The sequence below is a fragment of the Cherax quadricarinatus genome, chromosome 76 (genome assembly GCF_038502225.1).
Source record: "Cherax quadricarinatus isolate ZL_2023a chromosome 76, ASM3850222v1, whole genome shotgun sequence".
NCBI classification, from domain to species: domain Eukaryota; kingdom Metazoa; phylum Arthropoda; class Malacostraca; order Decapoda; family Parastacidae; genus Cherax; species Cherax quadricarinatus.
The window spans coordinates 20,468,301-20,496,265 of NC_091367.1; the positions used below are offsets into that span (position 1 = coordinate 20,468,301).

The window sequence follows — 27,965 nt, forward strand, 5'->3', positions numbered from 1 at the left end:
AGGTAATGATCAAACCATTTCTCTCGAAGACCAGCCCTGCAATGCAATAGACGGGACAATTAACTCCCTTCACGCCAGAATCAAGGAGGCCACACAAGCTTGCTGCACACTAACATCGTCCAAGATCTAACAATAATACAAATCAGCTAGGGAAATCAAGAACAGAATGAACAGGTACCAATCAGAATGCAGTAGACACTTCCTCACAGGGCAACCCTCCCGTGAAGCCCTACTAAGATCGAGAAGAGAGCTAATTGCCCTAATAACCCAACATAAAAGAGATCTTTGGGATTATCTGGTGCGCCAAGCTAACAAGTACAAACACCACCCAGACCAATTCTGGAGCACTGTCCGCAGACTACTAGGGGCCAACTACACTCCCACTCAACACCTCACTCCTTCACCAATGAAGATGGTGAGGTAGTGACTACCCTACTTGGCAACCCATTGGACCAAGCCAAGCTGATGGGTGAAGTATGGGAGAGCATTCCCTCACACAACGACAGCAGAAGATTTAACAACACCCACTACCAGTGGGTCAACCAATGGCGGGACGAGAACCTAGAAGACTTTCATCCTATACCATCAATTGACACAACTACCCTTGAAGACGAACATCCCCTCACCAGACCAATCACGCTCAGAGAGGTATCCCAGGTCATAGGGCGACTGAGAAACAGCTCCTGGCCCATGAGGCATAAGAGCTAAACAACTAAAGTACCTCCCCCGTAACTGCAAGATGTCTCTGGTGAATATCTACACTGCCAACTTGGCATCTAGTCACTTCCCAGAGGCTTTCAAGACAGCCAAGATGATCTTCATTGCCAAACCAAACAAGGACAACTGCAACCCCGAGAACTACAGACCCATCTACCTACTCGAAGTCACAGGCAAAGTCTTTGAAAGAATAATCTCCAACAGACTCAACTACTACATGGAGTTCAACCACCTATTCTCTGAAAAGCAGTTCGGCTTCAGGTCCCGCCGCAGCACTCAGCATGCCATAAACATCATCTTTGATGCCATGGCCAGCCTGAAGAAGCAAGGGAACCTGGCCCTTATCGCCACCAGGGACGTGCACAAGGCCTTTGACAGCCTTTGGCACGACGGTCTCATTTACAAACTCATAGACCTCCCTGATCACAACTGGACCTTTCTCAGGCTCATCTACAACTTCTTAACACAAAGAAAAATCATCCCCACCTTCCACGGAGCAGAATCAACCTCCTTTACACCAACAGCAGGAGTACCCCAAGGCTCTTGCCTCAGCCCCGTCCTCTTCAACATATACGTCAACGACCTCCCCCAACCTGAACATACCGACACCATCATCGCCCAATTCACAGACGATGTCATCCATGTTGTCTCCTCCACCCCTACAGCTGGTGCAAACAAGCATAGGAGAGCAATCGAGAAAATGAATGAAGAACTAAATAGAACTGCTAGATGGGAGAAGAAATGGAGATTCACAACAAACCCCGACAAAGTCCTCATCAGCACCATCGGGTGCTTACCATCAACCATAGAAGACAAAGGGGGCATTTCCATCAGAGGTACCTGAATTGCTATTAGGAATCCAAACAAGATCCTAGGATACAAGATCGGCAGATTACTCAACTCTACAACCCACATAACCAAAAAAGTAAACTTAGCGAAAGCCCGCCTTGGCCAACTTTATTGATTCAAAGCAGCTCCTCCCCACATCAAACTTCACCTGTACAAGATAATGATCAGACCTCTGCTGGAATACCCCTGTGTACCCATGTGGCTCACAACCAAAACCAACATGCTAAAACTCCAAAGAGTCCAAAACAAAGCCCTCCGCTTCATCAAGAACACCAGACTCAGAGACAGAATCAGATCAGAGGACCTACACATGCAACAGAGAATCCCCACAATCAATGTCTGATTAGACAAACTTACTAAGAGACAACTATATGACATGCAGGATCTCTACGTGCCTGACAGAGAGAATCCCCCCCAAGAAGTGAACACAACCGACTATACCATCACCACCCCTCCCCACAGATCCCAAAGAATGATCCTCCAGCAAAGAATTCAAGGCTTCATCCACAAGGAGAACTTCCCTCAACCTAAAATCTTAAGCGACCTCCCCACAGATGAAGAATGGATACCACCGGAACCATTCTATGTCCAGTAACACAGACTTGTGCTCCCCACCTCCGGGTGACCCACTTCTATCAACCAACACCTCACAACTAACCTCGTTGCACCTACTACAATACAGTTACTGCCTTGCCGGCCAACTCCAGGTGAGCTACCAACCTCCATCAAATGCCCAGCAACCTTCGCCTGCAGCTGTGCCCTCCTGACCACGACCAACCTCTTGCAAAAAAAAAAAAAAAAAAAGCCAAGCAATTGTATGCAGTATGCATCCTTCCAATTCAATGACGCACTGGTATAACAACAATATAGCAGTGTGAAATTGATGGGCAGGAGGTATATCCTACTCATAAAACTAACCTCTTTATAAATTACTCAATATGCACACACGCATATTCAAATTACACCAAAGTGGATAGGCCACTGCCCTTTTATAACCCCACCTACCCCTCCTCCCTCCCCAACATTTCCCACATTCCATCCTTACCCACCCTTCTTCCCCCCTCCCATCTTTCCAAAGCTCTGGTCAGAACCTCAAACCTCAAACCTGTTAGTGTGACTTTGTAAATGGTTCAAGTCGGACCGAAACGTCGTCGTGAGCTCCTCTCTTCTATGTGCGGGTTGTGTAAGACACTCTTAGTGATTTTAATGTGTACCTGCACTCCAGCACAGTGTGTAAATTTATTTAGGTACAGGTAAACATTAGTATAATTATCAGAGAATATACAAAACATGAAATAACTTTAAAACACTTGAAATTTTGGAAAGTTTCCAGACATAATGGAGAGACAGTGCTTACAGAGCTCACGGAGAATGTAAACAAAACGAGTGGGGACGTGCTGACTATATTAGTCAGGTGGGGGAGCCGTATAGTGAGTTTTGGTTTTAATTTGAAATGTCCATGTTAGCGGAATGCTGTAAGGCGAACGCTGTAAAGTGGGGCCTTTATATATATACGTATATATAACTTTTTCACGCTAGATAACAAGGATATCTTGCTACTCCTACTTACACTTTGGTCACACTTCACAGACACGTACATGCATATATATATACATACATCTAGGTTTTTCTCCTTTTTCTAAATAGCTCTTGTTCCTCTTTATTTCTTCTATTGTCCATGGGGAAGTGGAAAAGATTCTTTCCTCCGTAAGCCATGCGTGTCGTATGAGGCGACTAAAATGCCGGGAGCAATGGGCTAGTAACCCCTTCTCCTGTAGACATTTACTAAAAAAGAGAAGAAGAAAAACTTTATAAAACTGGGATGCTTAAATGTGCGTGGATGTAGTGCGGATGACAAGAAACAGATGATTGCTGATGTTATGAATGAAAAGAAGTTGGATGTCCTGGCCCTAAGCGAAACAAAGCTGAAGGGGGTAGGGGAGTTTCGGTGGGGGGAAATAAATGGGATTAAATCTGGAGTATCTGAGAGAGTTAGAGCAAAGGAAGGGGTAGCAGTAATGTTGAATGATCAGTTATGGAAGGAGAAAAGAGAATATGAATGTGTAAATTCAAGAATTATGTGGATTAAAGTAAAGGTTGGATGCGAGAAGTGGGTCATAATAAGCGTGTATGCACCTGGAGAAGAGAGGAATGCAGAGGAGAGAGAGAGATTTTGGGAGATGTTAAGTGAATGTATAGGAGCTTTTGAGCCAAGTGAGAGAGTAATTGTGGTAGGGGATCTGAATGCTAAAGTAGGAGAAACTTTTAGAGAGGGTGTGGTAGGTAAGTTTGGGGTGCCAGGTGTAAATGATAATGGGAGCCCTTTGATTGAACTTTGTATAGAAAGGGGTTTAGTTATAGGTAATACATATTTTAAGAAAAAGAGGATAAATAAGTATACAAGATATGATGTAGGGCGAAATGACAGTAGTTTGTTGGATTATGTATTGGTAGATAAAAGACTGTTGAGTAGACTTCAGGATGTACATGTTTATAGAGGGGCCACAGATATATCAGATCACTTTCTAGTTGTAGCTACACTGAGAGTAAAAGGTAGATGGGATACAAGGAGAATAGAAGCATCAGGGAAGAGAGAGGTGAAGGTTTATAAACTAAAAGAGGAGGCAGTTAGGGTAAGATATAAACAGCTATTGGAGGATAGATGGGCTAATGAGAGCATAGGCAATGGGGTCGAGGAGGTATGGGGTAGGTTTAAAAATGTAGTGTTAGAGTGTTCAGCAGAAGTTTGTGGTTACAGGAAAGTGGGTGCGGGAGGGAAGAGGAGCGATTGGTGGAATGATGATGTGAAGAGAGTAGTAAGGGAGAAAAAGTTAGTTTATGAGAAGTTTTTACAAAGTAGAAGTGATGCAAGGAGGGAAGAGTATATGGAGAAAAAGAGAGAGGTTAAGAGAGTGGTGAAGCAGTGTAAAAAGAGAGCAAATGAGAGAGTGGGTGAGATGTTATCAACAAATTTTGTTGAAAATAAGAAAAAGTTTTGGAGTGAGATTAACAAGTTAAGAAAGCCTAGAGAACAAATGGATTTGTCAGTTAAAAATAGGAGAGGAGAGTTATTAAATGGAGAGTTAGAGGTATTGGGAAGATGGAGGGAATATTTTGAGGAATTGTTAAATGTTGATGAAGATAGGGAAGCTGTGATTTCGTGTATAGGGCAAGGAGGAACAACATCTTGTAGGAGTGAGGAAGAGCCAGTTGTGAGTGTGGGGGAAGTTCGTGAGGCAGTAGGTAAAATGAAAGCGGGTAAGGCAGCCGGGATTGATGGGATAAAGATAGAAATGTTAAAAGCAGGTGGGGATGTAGTTTTGGAGTGGTTGGTGCAATTATTTAATAAATGTATGGAAGAGGGTAAGGTACCTAGGGATTGGCAGAGAGCATGCATAGTTCCTTTGTATAAAGGCAAAGGGGATAAAAGAGAGTGCAAAAATTATAGGGGGATAAGTCTGTTGAGTATACCTGGCAAAGTGTATGGTAGAGTTATTATTGAAAGAATTAAGAGTAAGACGGAGAATAGGATAGCAGATGAACAAGGAGGCTTTAGGAAAGGTAAGGGGTGTGTGGACCAGGTGTTTACAGTGAAACATATAAGTGAACAGTATTTAGATAAGGCTAAAGAGGTCTTTGTGGCATTTATGGATTTGGAAAAGGCGTATGACAGGGTGGATAGGGGGGCAATGTGGCAGATGTTGCAGGTGTATGGTGTAGGAGGTAGGTTACTGAAAGCAGTGAAGAGTTTTTACGAGGATAGTGAGGCTCAAGTTAGAGTATGTAGGAAAGAGGGAAATTATTCCCAGTAAAAGTAGGCCTTAGACAAGGATGTGTGATGTCACCGTGGTTGTTTAATATATTTATAGATGGGGTTGTAAGAGAAGTAAATGCGAGGGTCTTAGCAAGAGGCGTGGAGTTAAAAGATAAAGAATCACACATAAAGTGGGAGTTGTCACAGTTGCTCTTTGCTGATGACACTGTGCTCTTGGGAGATTCTGAAGAGAAGTTGTAGAGATTGGTGGATGAATTTGGTAGGGTGTGCAAAAAAAGAAAATTGAAAGTGAATACAGGAAAGAGTAAGGTTATGAGGATAACAAAAAGATTAGGTGATGAAAGATTGGATATCAGATTGGAGGGAGAGAGTATGGAGGAGGTGAATGTATTCAGATATTTGGGAGTGGACGTGTCAGCAGATGGGTCTATGAAAGATGAGGTGAATCATAGAATTGATGAGGGGAAAAGGGTGAGTGGTGCACTTAGGAGTCTGTGGAGACAAAGAACTTTGTCCTTGGAGGCAAAGAGAGGAATGTATGAGAGTATAGTTTTACCAACGCTCTTATATGGGTGTGAAGCGTGGGTGATGAATGGTGCAGCGAGGAGAAGGCTGGAGGCAGTGGAGATGTCATGTCTGAGGGCAATGTGTGGTGTGAATATAATGCAGAGAATTCGTAGTTTGGAAGTTAGGAGGAGGTGCGGGATTACCAAAACTGTTGTCCAGAGGGCTAAGGAAGGGTTGTTGAGGTGGTTCGGACATGTGGAGAGAATGGAGCGATACAGAATAACTTCAAGAGTGTATCAGTCTGTAGTGGAAGGAAGGCGGGGTAGGGGTCGGCCTAGGAAAGGTTGGAGGGAGGGGGTAAAGGAGGTTTTGTGTGAGAGGGGCTTGGACTTCCAGCAGGCATGCGTGAGCGTGTTTGATAGGAGTGAATGGAGACAAATGGTTTTTAATACTTGACGTGCTGTTGGAGTGTGAGCAGGGTAACATTTTTGAAGGGGTTCAGGGAAACCGGCAGGCCGGACTTGAGTCCTGGAGATGGGAAGTACAGTGCCTGCACTCTGAAGGAGGGGTGTTAATGTTGCAGTTTAAAAACTGAAGTGTAAAGCACCCTTCTGGCAAGACAGTGATGGAGTGAATGATGGTGAAAGTTTTTCTTTTTCGGGCCACCCTGCCTTGGTGGGAATCGGCCAGTGTGATAAAAATAATAATAATAATAATAATAATAATAATATTTGAATGATGAAAGTATTTTCTTTTTGGGGATTTTCTTTCTTTTTTGGGTCACCCTGCCTCAGTGGGAGACGGCCGACTTGTTGAAAAAAAAAATATATATATATAACTTGTTAAGCATGTATTATTAAATTACTGAAAGACTTCAACTTTTTCCCTTCAGGTTGAGCGTAAAAACTTCAAAAGACGAGAAAGCTTCAGGACAGGATACAGGTAATAAGATCCTGAAGGGGCTGGGATATGGATTAGCTGCTGTTGCTGGTGCTGTTGGATTGGTGGTAGCAGCACCGCGTATTCTCTCAGGTTTGTTTCTTTACATTTTTCTGTTCTTGCAGTTCCCTCATATTATTTTCTTACGTCATTGTTTTAATTTCTTATTTGCTTCCTTTTTAAAATTAAATTTTTAGTACAGAAGGATCTTTGCTTTTTAGTTGGTCATAATTTATACCTTCAGCACAGCTTTACCAGTGATAGACCTCACTTGTAACTTGTACACGTCTTCAAATCATTGTCCTTTTAATTATTCTTTCTTTAGCTTCATCAGCATTTCTTTTACACATCTAGCACTTGCCCATGACAATGATCTAGATATGTGAAATTTAGTTACTGTTAGAGTATGGTATATAAGTGTTAAGAGATTTTTTCACTAGTGTAGCGGCTTGGGTGTGGCAGTTTTTTTCTCAGCTCTACTTGATTTAATTAATCACATAGTACAATATCAGCTGAAAACCTTGTGGATTCTTGTAAATGACTTTCACTAGGGGTCTGTGACAAGGGCTAGAGTACTTTTTTTGGCTGGTGGTTTCCCTGTCCTTTTCAGTGCTTGAATGTGAATGCCCAAACTATGGTCCTGATGATGACTATATTCTTGAGATTGGCCTTTCCACATGACCCTAACTACAGGGATAAAGTGTATCTCGGTTGATAGTGACTACTTCCAATTTTCTGGATCATAATTCTTGTCATCTTGATGTATCTGGTCCATGCAGATGACTAGTCACTGATGGCATGGGCTTTGTGGCAAGTCTTGCTTGGGATTTTATAGCGCTTAATAACTAAATGAATCTTGTTTTACCTGAGCTCTGTTCATTTCTATGTTTATATTGTCAATGGTTATGTTATCACTTTGTTGGAAATGATGTATGCATGTTCACCTTTCAGTAAAAATTGAGGAAAGCCTGTCTATATCAGGCACAAGAACACGATTTTGTTACCTTGAACACATTCTGGTCCTATAAAATGAATTTACAGATGTTTACGCTACTCCTTCAGGTTCCTTATTCAGCATACCATTATTTTCAGTGATTTTCTGAACCTCGTCTAGTAAGGCAGAGCTTTGTGAATCTTGCAAGCTCTTCCAAGTTAATGAGGAGTTTAGAAGATTTGTCGCTTACGTATCGAGCACATGTTCCCTTGCAACATTGCCACTGTCTTGCAGGTGTTGCAGGTCTTGCAGGTGCTGCTCCTCTGTGTATATTGTGGAATGTCTCTGGAATAAATGATTTATGCCTTAGCCTGTTATAGTTCATTGTAGGAATTTTGACTGTTTTTTTAAATGGATGCAAGAGTTTTTAAATTAAGTTTTGATTTAGATGTAGATTTTTTATGACATAGTTTTTTTGCACTTATGTGAAGATCTCTAACTTAGACTTGTTAGATTTGTGGTTGTTAATCGTGATTGTTCTAAGCTTGTTATCTTATCGGTCAAGCTCTAAATTAACCCTGCAAGATTGTTAATAACCCCTGCAACAGTGTTAATAACCCCTGTAATATTGTTAATAACCCTTGCAACATTGTTAATAACCCCTGCAACATTGTTAATAACCCCTGCAATATTGCTAATAACCCCTGCAACATTGTTAATAACACCTGCAACATTGTTAATAACCCCTGCAACATTGTTAATAACCCCTGCAACATTGTTAATAACCCCTGCAATATTGTTAATAACCCTTGCAACATTGTTAACCACTGCAACATTGCTAATAACCCCTGCAACATTGTTAATAACCCCTGCAACATTGTTAATAACCCCTGTAAGATTGTTAATAACCCTTGCAACATTGTTAATAACCCCTGCAACATTGTTAACCCCTGCAACATTGTTAATAACCCCTGCAATATTGCTAATAACCCCTGCAACATTGTTAATAACCCCTGCAATATTGTTAATAACCCCTGCAATATTGTTAATAACCCCTGCAATATTGTTAATAACCCTTGCAACATTGTTAATAACCCCTGCAACATTGTTAACCCCTGCAATATTAATAACCCCTGCAACATTGTTAATAACCCCTGCACCATTGTTAATAACCGTTGCACCATTATTAATAACCCTTGCAACATTGTTAATAACCGTTGCACGATTGTTAATAACCGTTGCACGATTGTTAATAACCCTTGCAACATTGTTAATAACCCTTGCACCATTGTTAACAACCCCTGCAACATTTTTGATAACCCTTGCACCATTGTTAACAACCCCTGCACCATCGTTGATAACCCTTGCAACATTGTTAATAACCCCTGCTACATTGTTAATACCCCTGCAACATTGTTAATACCCCTGCTACATTGTTAATAACCCTTGCAACATTGTAATAACCCTTGCAACATTATTGATAACTCCCACAACATTGTTAACCCCTGCAACATTGTTAATAACCCTGCAACACTGTTAACAACCCCTGCAACATTGTTAATAACCCGTGAAACATTGTTAATAACACTTGCAACATTGTTGATAACCCTTGCAACATTGTTAATAACCCCTGCAACATTGTTAATAACCCTTGCAACATTGTTAATAACCCCTGCAACATTGTTAATACCTCCTGCAACATTGTTAATAACCCCTGCAACATCGTTAATAACCCCCTGCCACATTGCTAATAACCCTTGCAACATTGCTAATAACCCTTGCAACATTGTTAATAGCCCTTGCAACATTGTTAATAGCCCCTGCAACATTGTTAATAACACTTGCAACATTGTTGATAACCCCTGCAACATTGTTAATAACCCTTGCAACATTGTTAATAACCCCTGTAACATTGTTATTAACCCCCTGCAACATTGTTAATAACCCTTGCAACATTGTTAATAACCCCTGTAACATTGTTATTAACCCCCTGCAACCTTGTTAATAACCCTTGCAACATTGTTAATAATCCCTGTAACATTGTTATTAACCCCCTGCAACCTTGTTAATAACCCTTGCAACATTGTTAATAACCCTTGCAACATTATTGATAACCCCTGCAACATTGTTAATAACCCCTGCAGCATTGTTAATAACCCTTGCAACATTGTTAATAACCCCTGCAACATTATTGATAACCCCTGCAACATTGTTAATAACCCCTGCAACATTGTTAATAACCCTTGCAACATTGTTAACAACCCTTGCAGCATTGTTAATAACCCCTGCAACATTGTTAATAACCCCTGCAACATTGTTATAAAACTCGTATACTGCTGGTGAGAACCTGTCTTCTCAGAAGCATTAAGATAAGGTTTTCTTCGGAACTTTAACCTTGGAGGGTTAGCTACCCAGGATAATCCAATAAAGTCAGTGCTTCATCGATGACTATCTAACTTATTTCCATTGTGGTCCTCAATCTTGTCCCCCAGGATGCGACCCACACCAGTCGACTAACACCCAGGTACCTATTTGCTGCTAGGTGAACATGACAGCAGGTGTAAGGAAACACGTAGAAATGTTTCCACCCCACCGGGAATCGAACCCGAACCCTCCGTGTGTGAAGCGGGAGCTTAAGCCACTAGGCCACGTTGTTACTGTTAGCCGCACGCAAACCGTCCTACAGAAATCATTATTTGTTTTACATGATGGTAGGAGGGCGGGTGTCTCTTTGGTCTCAAGGACACAAGATAACACGTTTATCTTGCTACTTTTACTTATAAAGAGACCTGGACAGGTTGGACACCTGGTCCAGCAACTGGCTTCTCGAATTTAACCCCGCCAAATGCAAAGTCATGAAGATCGGGGAAGGGCAAAGAAGACCGCAGAAGGAGTATAGGCTAGGTCGCCAAAGACTGCAAACCTCGCTCAAGGAGAAAGATCTTGGTGTGAGTATAACACCGAGCATGTCTCTGGAGGCACACATCAACCAGATAACTGCTGCAGCATATGGGCGCCTGGCAAACCTGAGAATAGCGTTCCGATACCTTAGTAAGGAATCGTTCAAGACACTGTACACCGTGTACGTCAGGCCCATACTGGAGTATGCAGCACCTGTTTGGAACCCACACTTGATCAAGCATGTGAAGCACTAACCTTGCAACAAGGTTAGTTCCAGAGTTAAGAGGAATGTCCTACGAAGAAAGGTTAAGGGAAATCGACCTGACGACGCTGGAGGACAGGAGGGTTAGGGGATACATGATAACGACATACAAAATATTTCGTGGAATAGACAAGGTGGACAGAGACAGGGTGTTCCAGAGAGGGACTCAGAAACAAGGGGTCACAATTGGAAGTTGAAGACCCAGATGAGTCAAAGGGATGTTAGGAAGTATTTCTACAGTCATAGAGTAGTCAGGAAGTGGAATAGCTTAGCAGGAGTGAAGGCAGGAACCATACATAGCTTCAAGATGAGGTATGATAAAGCTCATGGAGCAGGGAGAAAGAGGTCTTAGTAGCACTCAGTGAAGAGGCGGGGCCAGGAGCTGAGCATCGACCCCTGCAATCACAATTAGGCGAGTACAATTAGGTGAGCACACTCGTCTGAGTTTTCTTTGATTTTATCTTAATAGTTCTTGTTCTTACTACTTTTCATATCCATGGAGAAGTGGGATAAGAATCTTTCCTCTGTAAGCCATGTGTGCTGTAAAAGTCAACTAAAATGCCGGGAGCAATGGGCTAGTAATCCTTTTTCCCATGTAGCATATGATAAATAAGAACATCAAAGTGGGATGTTTGAATGTGCGTGGATGTAGTGTGAATGATAAAAGATGATTGTGGATGTTATGAATGAACAGCTGGATGTCCTGGCTTTAAGTGAAACAAAGCTGAAGGGGGTGGGAGAGTTTCAGTGGAGAGAAAAAATGGGATTAGGTCAGGAGTTTCTAACAGAGTAGCTAAGGAAGGGGTAGCAATAATGTTGAAGGATAAATTATGGCAGACAAAGAGGGAATATAAATGTATAAATTCAAGGATTATGTGGAGTAAAATAAGGGTTCGATGTGAAAAGTGGGTTATAGTAAATATTTATGCACCTGGAGAAGAGAGAAGTGTAGAGGAGAGAGAAAGATTTTGGGAAATGCTGAGTGAATGCGTGGGAAGTTTTGAACCAAGTGTGAGAGTAATGGTGGTTGGGGATTTCAATGCTAAAGTGAGTAAAAATGTTGTGGAGGGAGTAGTGGGTAAATCTGGGGTGCCAGGGGTAAATGAAAATGGGGAGCCTTTAATTGAGCTATGTGTAGAAAGAGGTTTAGTAATAAGTAACACATATTTTATGAAAAAGAAGTATGATACAGCACATAATGAAAGTAGTTTGTTAGATTATGTATTAGTGGATAAAAGGTTGATGGGTAGGTTTTAGGATGTACATTTTTATAGAGGGGCAACTAATATCGGATTATTATTTAGTTGTAGCTACAGTTATAGTAGGCCTAGGCCAACCCTTACCCCGCCTTCGCTCCACTACAGATTTATACATTCTCGAAGTTATCCCATTTGTTCCCTCCTCTCTACATGTCCGAACCACCTCAATCCCTCTTCGGTTCTCCGGATAATAGTTTTGGTAATCCCATACCTTCTCCTAATTTCCAAACTATAGATCCTCTGCATTATAGTCACAACACACATTGCCCTCAGACATGACAACTCCACTTCCTTCAGCATTCTGCTCGTTGCAACATTCACTACCCATGCTTCACACCCTCGTAAGAGCGTTGGTATAACTATACTCTTGTACATCCCTCACTTTGATTCCAAGGATAATGTTCTTTGTCTCCACAGACTCCTCAGTGTACGACTCACCTTTTTCCCCTCGTCAATTCTATGATTCACCTCATGTTTCATAGACCCATCCGCTGACACGTCCTCTTCCAAATATCTGAATACATTCACCTCCTCCAAATTCTCTCCCTACAATTTGATATCCAATCTCTCGTTACCTAATTTTTTTTATCCTCATCAACTTACTCTTTACTATATTTCCTTTTAATTTTCTTCTTTCATATACCCTACCAAACTCATCCACCAACCACTGCAATTTCTCTTCAGAATCTCCCAAGAGCACAGTGTCATTAGCAAAGAGCAACTGTGACAACTCCCTCTTTGTGTTAGATTCTTCATCTTTTAATCTTACACCTTTTGCCAACACCTTGCTTTCACTTCTCTTACAACTCCATCTATAAATATATTGAGCAACCATGGTGACATAACACATCCCTATCTAAGGCCTACTTTTACTGGGAAATAATCTGCGTCTCTCCTACATACCTGGAGGTTATTCCGGGGATCAACGCCCCCGCGGCCCGGTCTATGACCAGGCTTCCCGATAGATCAGGGCCTGATCAACTAGGCTGTTACTCCTGGCCGCACGCAGTCCAACGTACGAGCCACAGCCCGGCTGATCCGGCACTGACTTTAGGTATCTGTCCAGCTCTCTCTTGAAGGCAGCCAGGGGCTTATTGGCAATTCCCCTAATGCTTGATGGGAGGCTGTTGAACAGTTTTGGGCCCCGGACACTTATGGTGTTTTCCCTTAGTGTACCAATGGCGCCCCTACTTTTTATTGGGGGCATTTTGCATCGCCTGCCCAGTCTTTTACTTTCATAGGGAGTGATTTCTGTGTGAAGATTTGGGACCATTCTTTCCAAGATTTTCCAAGTGTAGATTATGATATATCTCTCCCTCCTGCGTTCCAACGAGTACAAGTCAAGTGCTTCCAAACATTCCCAGTAGTTAAGGTGCTTGACACAACTTATACACGCAGTAAAGGATCTCTGTACACTCTCTAGATCTGTGATTTCACCTGCTTTGAATGGAGATGTTAATGTACAGCAGTATTCCAGCCTAGAGAGAACAAGTGATTTGAAAAGGATCATCATTGGCTTGGCATCTCTCGTTTTGAAAGTTCTCATGATCCATCCAATCACTTTCTTTGCACGTGCGATCGTGGCACTGTTGTGGTCCTTGAAAGTGAGATCCTCAGACATTACTACTCCCAGGTCCCTTACATTATTTTTCCGCTCTATTGTATGGCCGGAGTCAGTAGTATATTCTGTTCTAGTTATTATCTCCTCCAGTTTTCCATAACGGAGTAGTTGGAATTTGTCCTCATTGAACATCATATTGTTTACCGTTGCCCACTGGAAAACTTTGTTTATATCTTCTTGGAGGTTAACCGCGTCCTCAGCAGATGACAGCCTCATGCAGATCCTAGTATCATCCGCAGAGGATGATACGGTGCTGTGGTGTATATCTCTGTCTATGTCTGATATGAGGATGAGGAATAAGATGGGGGCGAGTACTGTGCCTTGTGGAACAGAGCTCTTCACTATGGCAGCCTCCGATTTAACTCTGTTGACCACTACTCTTTGTGTTCGATTTGTTAGGAAGTTGAAGATTCATCTCCCCACTTTCCCAGTTATTCCTTTAGCACGTATTTTATGGGCAATTACGCCATGATCGCATTTGTCAAATGCTTTTGCAAAGTCTGTGTATATTACATCTGCTTTCTGATTTTCTTCCAGTGCATCCAAGGCCATGTCATAGTGATCCAGTAGTTGTGAGAGGCAGGAGCGACCTGCCCTGAACCCATGTTGCCCTGGATTGTGTAGATTTTGGGAATCCAGGTGATTTGCAGTCCTGCTTCTTAGCACTTTTTCAAAGATTTTTATGATGTGGGACGTCAGAGCTATTGGTCTATAGTTCTTAATTAATGCTTTGCTGCCACCTTTATGGAGTGGGGCTATATCCGTTGTTTTAAGTGACTGTGGAATTTCACCTATGTCCAAGCTCCTCCTCCATAGTGTACTTAGGGCACGCGAGAGGGGTTTCTTGCAGTTCTTAATGAAAACAGAGTTCCACGAGTCTGAGCCCGGGGCTGAGTGCATAGGCATGTTGTCAATGGCTTTTTCGAAATCTATCGGAGTTAGGGTAATGTCGGAAACCTGGCATACATTTATGGAGTTTTGAGGCTCATTCATGAAGAAATCATTTGGGTCGTCGATCCTCAGACCGATTAGTGGTTCACTAAACACAGAGTCGTACTGGGATTTCAATATTTCACTCATTTCCTTGTTGTCATCTGTGTAAGTCCCATCCTGTCTGAGTAAGGGCCCGATACTAGATGTGGTATTTGCCATGTTTTTGGCATATGAAAAGAAATATTTTGAATTTCTTTAAATTTCACTAATAGCTTTAAGCTCCTCCTGCCTCTCCTGGTTCCTGTAAGAGTCATTTAACTTAAGTTCGATAGTTTCCACTTCCCTGGTCAGCGCCTCCTTTCGTGTATCAGATATTCTAGCACTCCTGAGGAGCTCAGTGACTCTTCGTCATCTTCTGTAGAGGGAGCGTCTTTCTCTCTCCAGTTTACTCCTGCTCTTCTTCTTTCTTAGGGGAATATGCCTAGAACATGCTTCGGCTGCCAGGAAGTTGATCCTTTCAAGGAACTGGTTTGGATCCATGTCATTTAAGACATCTTCCCAACATGTTTCGTTTAGGACATGGTTTACCTGGTCCCAGTTGATGTTCTTGTTGTTGAAGTTGCATTTTGTGAAGACACCTTCACTGGTACATGCATTCTGCTGATCAGGACCCCTATGCATGTACGTCTGGACTTCGATTAGGTTGTGATCGGAATTAGTTGTTTTTGATATTCTTATGTCTCTTATCAGGTCCTCATTATTTGTGAAGATAAGGTCAAGTGTGTTTTCTAGTCTTGTTGGCTCCACTATCTGCTGCCTTAAGGTGTGTTTTTCGCAGAGACTTAGTAGCTCATGTGTGTGTGACCTTTCATCTGCACTACCTCCGGGGATTGTTTCAGCTATAACATTATTTGCTACATTCTTCCATTTTGTATGCCTTAGGTTGAAATCACCAAGCAGTAAGATGTTTGGGGATGGAGTTGGAAGGTTTTCCAAACAGTAATCAATTTTCAGTAGCTGTTCCTTGAACTGTTGTGAGGTTGCATCTGGTGGCTTGTATACAACCACAATGACTAGGTTTTGGTTCTCGATCTTTATTGATAGAACTTCAGCTACCTCATTTGTGGTGTTCAGCAACTCCGTGCAGATAAGGGACTCTTTGACATACAGGCCAACCCTCCCTTGTTGCCTGTTTTTTCTGTCGCATCTAAAAAGGTTGTAACCACTTATCCATATTTCACTGTCAAAGTGATCTTTTGTGTGAGTCTGTGAAGGCTGCAAACATTGCATTAGACTCCTTTAGAAGTCCACTGATGAAAGGTATTTTGTTGTTGGTGGATGGCTTAAGGCCCTGTATATTAGCAAATATGAACGAGGTTGTATTCTGTGTTTGTTGGGGGGATTTTGTTATTGGCATCAGTAGTTGTAATTCTGGAGCGCCATGGGTGGCCACTGGCTGCGCCTCCAGTCCAACAAGGCTCCAAGGTGGTGGACTATTTTTTTTATTTCCTTCCATTTTCTTTTTCCGCTTCCTGCCACTAAAAAATCACCTGGAGTTGGGTTGTCGTAGCTACTATTGTTTGTCTTGTGGGGTCTGTGCCTCCTGGTCCCTTTTGGATGGTATGCAGGGCAGTCGATGTTGTAACACTGCTTCTGGAGGACCGAGGAGTGGCACATTTTTGGGTGAAAGAAAGTACAGGAAGAAGAACGACACACTCCTTTAGACAGGAGGTCGCTACATTTTTTGGGATGCTCAAAGTTGCATGTCCCATTTTTTCCCTGTTACTCCATGCTTACAGATGCCCCAAGCATAATATTTGCACAAATTCACCTTTGGTTGACAATTGTTGGGAGGTGTGTTGTCAATTTCTGCAGGTTCTGGGACTGCACTTATCCAAGCCAGGGCCACCCCATCCTGGATTCCATCTACTTTCCCCAGTAGAGGAAGAAGGAGGAGACTCCTCTCCAACATCTGTACTGTGGGCCACAGTCTTGTGCAATGATGGTTGTATATTTACGGTTTTAGATGGTTGTATATTTACTGTTTTTGTGGTGGTTTTGGTAGTGTCCCTAGGAGTCTGGGCTGGCAGTAAGGCTGGGGGCTGAGCCTGGGCCAGCAGCTGGGCCTGGGCCAGCACCAGCACTGTGGGTATTAGTGATATGACTGGGGGAGCCTGGGCCAGCACCAGCACTGTGGGTATTAGTGCTATGACTGGGGGAGCCTGGGCCAGCACCAGCACTGTGGGTATTAGTGCTATGACTGGGGGATGGGTCTGTCTTAGCACCATGTGGGTGACTAGATAGTTTTGAGTCATCTGTTGTGGTATGGACATTCTGCATTTTTTGATACACTATCTCTTGCTCCCATGTTTTATATATTTTTGGTAGACTATCCAAGAGGTCATTCTTGTTTTCTTGATTATTTTTATCATTTATTACTCTCCTTAGTACCTTTCTGATACCTGCCCAAAGTTCTACATCTTAATTGCACAACCAGAAGCACCTTGCTAGTTCGAGGTCATTTTTTGAGTCTGTATTTAGTGTAGTACAAGAGATATGGTGTTTGGAAGAGCATAGATTGCATGTGATTCTGGATTTCCTTCCAAGGATTTTTTTACATGTCCCACAGATATGCTGTGCTGACATCCTGTCTGTATCCTACTAGACTCTGTATGCCACGGAAGAAAGCTGATTTCCACTTTACCTTTCTCTTGCTGGTGCCAGTAATATGCAAGAAGTATTTATACGAACCAAGTTTGCAGTATGTGGGTGGTGGGTGTAGGGTGGGTGGTGGGTGTTGGGGGGGTGGTGGTGTTGGGTGGGTGGTGGTGTAGGGTAGGTGGTGGGTGTAGGGTGGGTGGTGGGTGTAGGGTGGGTGGTGGGTGTAGGGTGGTGGTGGGTGTTGGGTGGGTGGTGGGTGTAGGGTGGGTGTGAGCCGGGCAGGACTTACCCACACTGCCACACTTCACTATTATTATTATTATTATTATTATTATTATTATTATTTAAATTCCTTTTATGTAGTGCTGTACACTGTTTATCTCAAGGATATACACTGTATTCTTTCAAAATACACTTTTCACTGCGCTATACTGGGATCATTGTTTTATTATTTACACAGCAACTAGGACTACGCTAACTCTCCCCTACACTTCTAAGGAAAAGATTATTTCCTGTTTAGTAGAGGTAACGGTTGTATGCTCAATTTATGTATGCTGTGATTCCCTGCACCTCAATGCTACCACCACTCGTTTCATCTCTTATGACTATAGTAATTACTTATCCGTTATTAACACTTCACTGGACCTCTGGCAATAGTTCGCTAGTGCCAGTCACTTGTAAGATATTTCCCTATCTACACTATGTATTGTACGCTATACTGGGGGATAATTAAGATTACTCACTATCCTTGTAAAAAATCTTCACTGCTTTCAGTAACCTACCTCCATTTATTTGCAACATCTCCCACATTGTCCCCCTATCATACGCCTTTTCCAAAACCATAAATGCCAGAAATTCGTCAAGGTTGTGTCCCTGATAGAGACGTATTGCTATCAATTAGTAAAGTATGACTTGATATATGCAAGCGAAAGGCCTCTTATACCGTAATGATCAAGCTTGAGGAGTAGGATGCTGTGGTCTACTGTATCAAAAGCTTTCTTAAGGTCGATAATGAGTCCAAGCGGGTATTCATTTTTTTCCAGTACTGTGTAAAGTAGGTTTAGCATTTTTATTATTGCGTCATTTGTGTTTTTGTTTCTCCTGAAGCCAAATTGGCAGGGTTGGGGATGCTTTATGTTATGAAGGTGTAAAACCATTTGTGTATGAGCTCGGAGATTTTGGGAAGCAAAGGCAAGTTTGATATTGGCCTATAATTGTTTATATTTGTCGGGTTACCACCATTGTGTATTGGTGTTATCCTTGCTATTTTGAGTGATGCCGGGAAAGTGTTGGTTTCTAATGATTTGTTAGAGTAATGCAGTGGTGAGTAAAACGATTTGAGCCGCTCGTTTGTACAGTACTAGTGTCACTTGGGTTACATTTCCTGATTTTTCCTAGAGAGTTAATAATCATGGTAACCTCAGTGGGCTCTGTGGTGCAAGATAGAGAGATGTTGGGAAGCTTCCATCTAATCAATAGCTCGGGCATTGGAAATTGAATTTTTACTGGTAAGATTTGATCCTATGGTTGAGAAAATCATTTATCTTGTTAGCTTTATCAATAGGCTGAAGTTTCGGTTCGTTTGGTTTAGTACAATATTACTAGTTCTGTTTGGTTTGTGGTGCCCAGGATCTGAGAGTGTCTTCCAGCAGGACTGCACATGAACAACGAGGCTTTACAATGAGTAGGGGATGTGTAGATCAAGTGTTTACATTGAAACGTATATATGAACAGTATTTAGATAAAAGTAGGGAAGTTTTCATTTCATGTATGGATTTAGAAAAGGCATATGATAGAGTGGATAGGGGAACAAATTGGCAGACGTATTAAGTGTATAGAATAGGTGGTAAATAACAAAAAAGGCACAATACCGTGACTGGAACGATACACAAATAACCCGCACATAAAAGAGAGAAGCTTACGACGACGTTTCGGTCCGACTTGGAACATTGACAAAGTCACACTAACAGAGGTAGAGCAGGACGGCTATATATTGGCAGGAAGAGGTGGTGGTAGTAGTAGTAGTAGTACAAGAGTTGTATATAATACCGACAAGATGAAATTAAGACACATGCACAACACCTGAGCATCCCCATCATAGACGTTTCGCCATCCAGCCAGCCACTGGATGGCGAAACGTCCACAACAAAGACAACCAGACGCCGCACATGTGTCTTAATTTCATCAGTAGTTGTAGTAGTAGTAGAAGAAGAAGAGGTAATAGTAGTGGTAGTGGTAGAAGTGGGAAATAAAGAAGACGAGCCAGTCAAAAACAAAGGAAGGGGAGCACTGCAAGAGAGCTAGATGCCCACAGAGGGAGAGCAAGCGCACCGAGGTGCGTGAAAGGGAAGTGGTGAAAGAAATGAAGAAGGAACAGAAACACGAGACATGAGAGAGAAAGACAACCCAGAGGAGCAAAGGAAAGAGGAAAGGGGAAGAGGAAGAAGAAGAAACAGAAAAATAAAAAATAAAAAATGAGGATTCAGGTTAAGTCACGGGTGTTCTCTCTTTTATGTGCGGGTTATTTGTGAATAGGTGGTAAGTTACAAAATCCTGTAGAGTTTTTATGAGGATAGTGAGGCTCAGGTTAGGGTGTGTATAAGAGAGGGGGACTACTTCCCGGTAAAAGTAGGTCTTAGACAGGGATGTGTAATGCCACCATGGTTGTTTAATATATTTATAGATGGGGTTGTAAAAGAAGTAAATGCTAGGGTGTTCGGGAGAGGGGTGGGATTAAATTATGGGGAATTAAATAAAAAATGGGAAGTGACACAGTTACTTTTTGCTGATGATACTGTGCTTATGGGAGATTCTAGAGAAAAATTGCAAAGGTTAGCGGACGAATTTGGGAGTGTGTGTAAAAGAAAGTTGAAAGTGAACATAGATAAGAGTAAGGTGATGATGGTATCCAATGATTTAGACAAAGAAAAATTGGATATCACATTGGAGAGGAGTATGGAAGAAGTGAATGTTTTCAAATATTTGGGAGTTGATTTGTCAGCAGATGGGTTTATGAAGGATGAGGTTAACCATAGAACTGATGAAGGAAAAAAAGGTGAGTGGTGCATTGAGGTACACGTGGAGGCAAAAAACTTCATCCATGGAGGCAGAGAAGGGAATGTACTAGAGTATAGTGGTATAAAGACTCTTATATGCGTGTGAAGCATGAGTTGTAAATGTTGCAGCAAGGAGGAAGCTGGAGGTAGTGGAGATGTCCTGTCTAAGGGCAATGTGTGGTGCAAATATTATGCAGAAAATTCGTAGTGAGGGAATTAGGAGGTGTGACGTTACTAAAAGTATTAGTCAGAGGGCTGAAGAGGGGTCGTTGAGGTGTAGTTATTTAGAGAGGATGGAACAAAGTAGAATGACATGGTGAGTGAATAAATCTGTAGAAGGAAGGTGGGGTAAGGGTCGTCCTAGGAAAGGTTGGAGGGAGGGGATAAAAGAAGGTTTGTGGGCGAGGGGCTTGGACTTCCATTGTGTGTGAGCGTGTTAAGTAGGAGTGAATGGAGAACAATGGCTTTTGGGACCTGACGAGCTGTTGGAGTGTGAGCAAGGTAATTTGTGAAGAGATTCAGGGAAACCGGTTAGCCGGACTTGAGTCCCAGAGCACTCTAAAGGAGTGGTATAACTATACCTGCACTCTAAAGGAGTGCAGGTATATTGGCTGTTTGGAGTGACATCTAAACTGTCGCATCTGAGCGCCTCTGCAAAAACAGTGATTATGTATGAATGATGGTGAAACTGTTGAATGATGATAAAAGTTTTCTTTTATTTTGGGTTTTTCTTTCTGTTGGGTCACCCTGCCTCGGTGGGAGACGGCCGACGTGTTGGAAAAAAATATGCATTTTAAAGAATATAACAGTAAGCTTAGTTTAATTTTTTTAAATTCCTGCTTATTCCACAAAATGTTTACAAAGTTTGTTTTTTTCAAAAGTTTTCAGAGTTAATATTAACATTTATGCGTTTTTTTAAATCATTATGTTATTTAACAATAACTTATGTCCTTTAGAAGAGGATTTGTAAATGGTTGAATTTTACACACACACCCGTTATCATTCTCGGCCTCACCGAATTTTGTTTAAAGCAAATTTTTATCTTCCTCTAGTGGTGAAAGTGCGGAATAGAGATGAACTTCACAAGTGGAATAGTCTAGGGCAGGGGTGGGCAACCCTCAGCACGCGTGCCAAACCTCGCACCCCAACGACGTCTTTCCGGCACGCTAACCTCTAGTCTCATCTCAAAAAAAACAAAAAAAAGTTGCGACATTTATCATGTATCCGTTCCAAGAAAAATGGGGAAAGAGTCCCCATATGTTTCCAGAGATTTTGTATCAATGATATGGCCGACTTTGGCACACACACTTGAAAAGGTTGCCCACCCCTGGTCTAGGGCCTCACTTCATCTAAATCCGGCACTGTGTAAATGGTTCTGAAGACACATACTGTAGATGTGGTAACCATGTGTTAATACAGTGAGGTAGACTTAATCTAACACAATTCAGTGAAGGGTGACTGACTTCCATTGAGATTCTTTAGTGCAGTTTTCCTTGATGGGAGAACTCTAATGCATGAACACTATTAATTAATGAACACTAATAATATATAGTTCATAAAGCATTCCACTTACAGCTGCGGGGTTCACCTCGGTGGGTATTGCTGCTAAATCCTTAGCTTCCGAGATGATGTCTTGGGCTGCCAAAGCTAATGGTGGGCAAATTGCCCCTCGCAGCTTGGTGAGTATTCACTTTATGGTAAGTGTACTGTAACGTGTGCTAATATTCTTTGCTTTCAATGCAGTACATTACAATAAGCCTGGTGGCTAAAGCTCCCGCTTCACACACGGAGGGCCCGGGTTCGATTCCCGGCGGGTGGAAACATTCCGACACGTTTCCTTACACCTGTTGTCCTGTTCACCTAGCAGCAAATAGGTACCTGGGTGTTAGTCGACTGGTGTGGGTCGCATCCTGGGGGACAAGATTGAGGACCCCAATGGAAATAAGTTAGACAGTCCTCGATGACGCACTGACTTTCTTGGGTTATCCTGGGTGGCTAACCCTCCGGGGTTAAAAATCCGAACGAAATCTTATCTTATCTTATCTTAACAGGAGATAGTGTAAAATTTTATATAAAAAAACGATCATTGTGGACAATAAATTCGTTTGTTATGGAATTTGCTACCCTGATTGTATTAATAATTGATATTAGTAAGGTTAATTTTCTGCCCTCTTGACAGGTGGCAGTTCTACAGTCAGCTGGTGCTGCAGGTATTGGTGCATCTGCAACAGCTACGATAGCTGCTGCTGGAGCAGCTGGAGGTGTTGTTGTTAATAAAGTCATCGATAATGTAATTCAAAATAAAGACGATGATAAAAAGGATCCAGACATTGATGAATGTAACAAATTAGATGGAGAGATTGATCAGTGACTCTAAGACTTGGATAATGATAAATAAAATAGCAAGAAAAAGGACAGTAACCCGGAGGGAAGAAAATTATAGTGTAACAAGGAAAATATTTGTGAATTGCATTAAAGATAATTAAGAGTAGTATAAGATGCATTTTTTTTTGTGATGAAGATTTTGTAATGTCAAAAAAAAAAAAGAAAAAAAAAAATCCAAATAATGATTTTGTTATAGCATTATTGTATTTCCATAAGATGTCAGAGATTAGGATTCTAGCTAACAGAACTAGGGCGGCAGTTACATCCATCTCTGAATCCTGGTTGGATGTCAAGGTGACTGACGATGAGGTCAAAAAAGGTTACATCATAAAGCACTAAGATAGGAATAGAAATGGCGGTGGGGTATGTGCCTATGTAAGAAATGACTATCTAAGAAAAGACTAAACCAATCCTAGTAGGGGCTAGTTACCGTCACCCCCCATAACACCCATGATCAGTTTTTAGAGGATTTTTCTAGTCTTGTCAGAAACTCCTCTTCAAGGGGGGCTCCTTGGCGTGGTGAAGAGGCTCTTGGTCTGAGGAATTAGACCTATCGGTCTTCTTCCTCAGACCGAACCTAATTACCCCCCAATCTCCCCTCCCCTATCCCATCCTCCCCATCCTCCCCTTTTTCCTTTCCTCCTCCTCCTCCCCACCCCTCCCTTTTGCCCTTCCTCTTTTTGTCCTTTGGGATTTCTCCCACAGGCGTGCTAGTTCCTAGGTAGGGGAAAGGATACCAGGGTCCATCCCATTCCGTTGAGGTTCTTAGCGGTGGCGTAGTTTGCCGTGGAATCTGGATCGCCTGGGGATGTCCCGATCCCTCTCCGGTATCCCGGAGTAGCTTTGGGTGTCTTTCGGGCGATGAGTGTATCTCTGGAAGCCACCTTTCGGATTCCGGGGGTGGTGGCCGAAGGAGGTATGCTTTGTGGCGGATATCCGGCCGCCCTCTCTTTTGTCCACCGAGGTAGCTCGGCAGATGTGAGGTTGCTATCCCGGATTGTTAGTTTACTAGCATGATGGGTAGGGTATGGCACGGGTTCCATGCTGCATCTGCACTACTTGCGGTGCTGAGGTCCTCTTGGGCGCGGAGGGAGATTTCTGGCCCTTTCATTCCTCCTAGGACCTATCCCTCCCCGGTCCCCCCTTTTTTTTCTTTTTTTTATTTTTATTTTCTTCTTTCTTTTTTTTTTCTTAAAAACAAAAGGAAAGAAGTAACCTAACCATGGCAGCCCTAATCCATGAACCTGGTACCCCCGGGCCCCTTCTTGATACCACACCCCGTTCTGACCCCGCCTCGTCTTTGGACCACTCTTCAGACATTCCTCATGCCTCTGTACCTACTGCCGGTGCTGTTTCCTCACCTGCTTCAGGTACTGAGGCCTCGACTGACTCTTTCGATTTATTGGACCTTTGCTCTCCTCTGACTATGCTTCCAGCCTCTCCCTCTACGGTGCGGCAATTTTCAAATCGCCGACCCGTTCCACGTCGGACCAACTCTGGTCCCACGCCTAAACGCCAACGACAATTACCTGCTGATGATACTTCTCGACCTTCTCGTTCTTCTCAGAAACGATCGACACGTCCTTCACTACCTTTCCACGCTCACTTTCAGACTGAACAGTGGACTAAATTCTTCACTTTACGACCAACTTCCTCTACTGCCTATCTTTCTGACCATAGTATTGGCAAGGCACTCCTACGCCATGTTGGTAAAGATATTTCTTTTCATGCTCTTAAGAGCGGTACGTGCATCATTACCATACAGAATGCTACCCAGGCTCATGAGCTCTCTCGTCTTTCCCATATCGATACTGTTCCTGTCACTCTTGAAAAACATCATTCCCTCAATTCTTGTAGTGGTACCGTCATTCTGCCCCATACCATAGTTCAACAAAATTTCCAGACATGTGGCACTGACATTCTAGAACAGCTGGAACTCCAAGATCTTCCAATCCTCAAGGTAGACACTTACGTTCTTCCTGCCCGCGGGCAGAGATGATACCCTAGCAATGTGGCTCGTTTAACTTTTGACAGCCGAGAACTCCCATCCTCAGTTTATATAGCAGGACATCGGTTACAAGTTCGAAAGGTGATCCCTACACCACAACAGTGTAGAAATTGCTGGCGATTTGGCCATCCAGCGAAATATTGCAGATCTATCGCCGAATGCCCAGTCTGTGGTGCCAATGACCATTCTAATACGTCTTGCAATCAATCTCCCTCTTGCCTTAACTGTCATGAGGCTCACCCTTCGTACTCTCGCCGTTGTCAGGTCTATTTAAACGAGCGGGAAATCCGTTACCTCAAAGAGACAGAAGGTCTCCCTTATGCCATGGCAGTTTCTCATCTCCGCCTCCAAGGGAGACTCCCACGTGTTTCTTATTCCCGTGTTTCAAAACGTCCCCCCACTTCTGGTATCCCATCTTCTACACCCACCTCTGTGGTTACCTCTCCCATAATCACTCCTGTATCTAATCCTTTTGCTGTCCTCGGCTCAGACGTCCCTACTTCAACACCTCAGTCTAATCTCACTTTTTCGAGTTCTCTCTCACAAGCCTCAGTATCGACGAGACCTCGTACGACACCTCCTCCCAATCGTCCCTCTACTTCTCAAAAGTCAAAAAAAAGGTCTGGTAACACCTCCTACCCATCTTCCACCTCCTCATTTTACCCTCCCTGTCTCTGTCCCTGGTTCTTCCCCTCTCACTGGCTCAGTTACAAGTGCAGAGGTTCACCCTCCTCCTCGTAATGTACCTTCCTCCCCTGTTCCCTCCCAAGTTTCTTCCTCTTCTGCCACCTCCCAGGTTCCTGCCTCTTCTGTCCCCTGCCACGCTTCTCCAGTTCCCTCCACCCTTTCGCCCCCCCCCTACATTGGTACAGTCCAATACAGTTCCAATCTTTACTCATCCTCCCCCTACCATTCCCAATATTGTCTCCCATACGACATCTCTGAATTCCGAAACACTTGAAGCAATCTCTGAATATATTGCAGAGACCAAACCATCAATGGACACTGATCCACCTTCCGCTCTTTCTCTCTCCTCTGCTCCATCTGCGCAACTCCTTTCTTCACAGCGCACCGTTCCTTCGCTGCTTGAACGTTTTCCACTGCCTCAGCATGTAGACTTTTCTAACCCTTCTAGTCCGTAGGAACCCTTACCTGCGGATTTCAAGTATCTTTATCATTGCCAATCATGGCCTATTTACAATGGAATATACGCGGCCTCAGGGGTAATCGGGGTGAGCTTCAGATGTTACTCTCCCAGTTTGCCCCTGTTGGTGTTTGCTTACAGGAACCAAAATTACACTCTGCTGTTATTTCTCACATCTCAGGCTATAATTTATTGTATTCTTCAGATCCTTTTCCTGATGGGACCTTTAATGAAAGTGCCCTTCTTCTCCGCACTGATATTCCGTACCATCAGCTATTTGTTCATACTTCGCTGCATTACACAGCAGCCCGTATCCACTTACATAGGTGGTATACGCTCTGTTCTTTATATCTCTCTCCTTCTCGGGCATTATCTATTCCGGATTTTGCCTTTCTTGTTTCGTCATTACCGCCACCGATTCTGTTACTTGGTGATTTTAATGCCCACCATTTCCTCTGGGGGGGGTCTCACTGTGATTCCCGTGGAATTCAGTTAGAGGCTTTTCTTGCCACCCACCCCCTCCATGTTTTAAATACAGGTACTCACACCCATTTTGATCCTCGGACTCATACTCTCTCTTGCATCGATCTCTCAGTCTGCTCTTCCTCCGCCGCATTAGACTTCACTTGGTCTGTTCTCCCGGACTTACATGACAGTGATCATTTCCCAATCATTCTTACTTCCCCTTCATATTCGCCACCTCTTCGCACCCCACGCTGGCAATTTAATCGGGCAAATTGGAACCTTTACTCACACCTAACGGTTTTTAAAGAGGTTCCTTCTTCGTCCTCCATCGATGAGCTTTTACACCTCTTCTCGTCCTCCGTTTTCACTGCAGCTTCTCATTCTATACCCCAAACTTCAGGCAGACATTCTCAGAAATGCGTGCCTTGGTGGTCTCCTGCTTGTGCTCGTGCAGTACGTTTGAAACTCGCTGCATGGGGCAGGTACCGGTACAATAGAACCTCAGAGCGACTCCTTGATTTTAAACAGAAGCGTGAGATCGCTCGCCGTGTCATCCGTGACGCTAAACGCACTTGCTGGCGAGATTATGTCTCCACCATCACCTCTGCTTCGTCTATGAGTGCAGTCTGGAAAAAAGTACGAAAACTGAGTGGTAAATATTCTCCTGACCCGGCTCCTGTTCTGCGGGTTGCCGGTGTTGATATAGCAAACCCACTAGATGTTGCCAATGAAATTGGCAATCATCTGGTCCATATTTCTCAGGGACTCCATCTATGCCCCTCATTTCTTTCCTCAAAGTCTGCCAGAGAGTTAGCACCCTTGGACTTTTCTTCTCTCAGAGAAGAACAGTATAATGTGCCTTTTACACTTCAAGAACTGGAGGCAACACTCTCAGCTTGTCAATCATCGGCAGCTGGGCCCGACGACATTCATATTCGTATGCTACAACATTTACATCAGTCAGCCCTTGCAGTCCTATTACGCCTTTACAATCTTATTTGGTCACAAGGAGTTCTTCCACAGCTGTGGAAATCCGCCATTGTTCTCCCTTTCCGCAAACCAGGCACTACGGGACATGAAACCTCCCACTATCGTCCCATTGCTCTTACCAGTGCAGTTTGCAAAGTAATGGAATGCCTAGTAAATAGACGTTTAGTGTGGTATTTAGAGACACACAACAGTCTCTCCACTCGTCAATATGGCTTTCGCAAGGGACGTTCTACCGTAGACCCCTTACTACGCTTGGATACGTATGTTCGTAATGCCTTTGTGAATAACCACTCAGTTATTGCCATATTTTTTGACCTTGAGAAGGCACATGACACAACTTGGAGGTATAATATTTTAGCCCAAGCCCACTCCTTAGGCCTTCGAGGCAATCTACCATCCTTCCTTAAGAACTTTTTAACTGACAGGCATTTCTGTGTTCGGGTTAATAATGTGCTCTCCCCGGACTTTATCCAAGCTGAAGGTGTCCCCCAGGGATGTGTTCTGAGCACAACACTTTTTCTCCTTGCTATTAATGATTTGGCCTCTAGTCTTCCATCAA

The 27,965-nt window shown here is 43.0% G+C and overlaps 1 protein-coding gene across 1 annotated transcript in view; it reads left to right on the plus strand.

The window, feature by feature from the left end:
* LOC138854976 (interferon alpha-inducible protein 27-like protein 2A) overlaps positions 1 to 22,987 on the plus strand; it is a 24,093-nt gene extending 1,106 nt beyond the window's left edge. The window contains exons 2-4 of the mRNA XM_070101352.1: positions 6,741 to 6,880; positions 21,990 to 22,093; positions 22,594 to 22,987. Of these exons, the coding sequence (XP_069957453.1) occupies positions 22,040 to 22,093; positions 22,594 to 22,785 (246 nt within the window). The 5' untranslated portion in view covers positions 6,741 to 6,880; positions 21,990 to 22,039 and the 3' untranslated portion in view covers positions 22,786 to 22,987. The remainder of the gene's footprint in view (positions 1 to 6,740; positions 6,881 to 21,989; positions 22,094 to 22,593) is intronic.
* Positions 22,988 to 27,965: the final 4,978 nt, after the last annotated feature.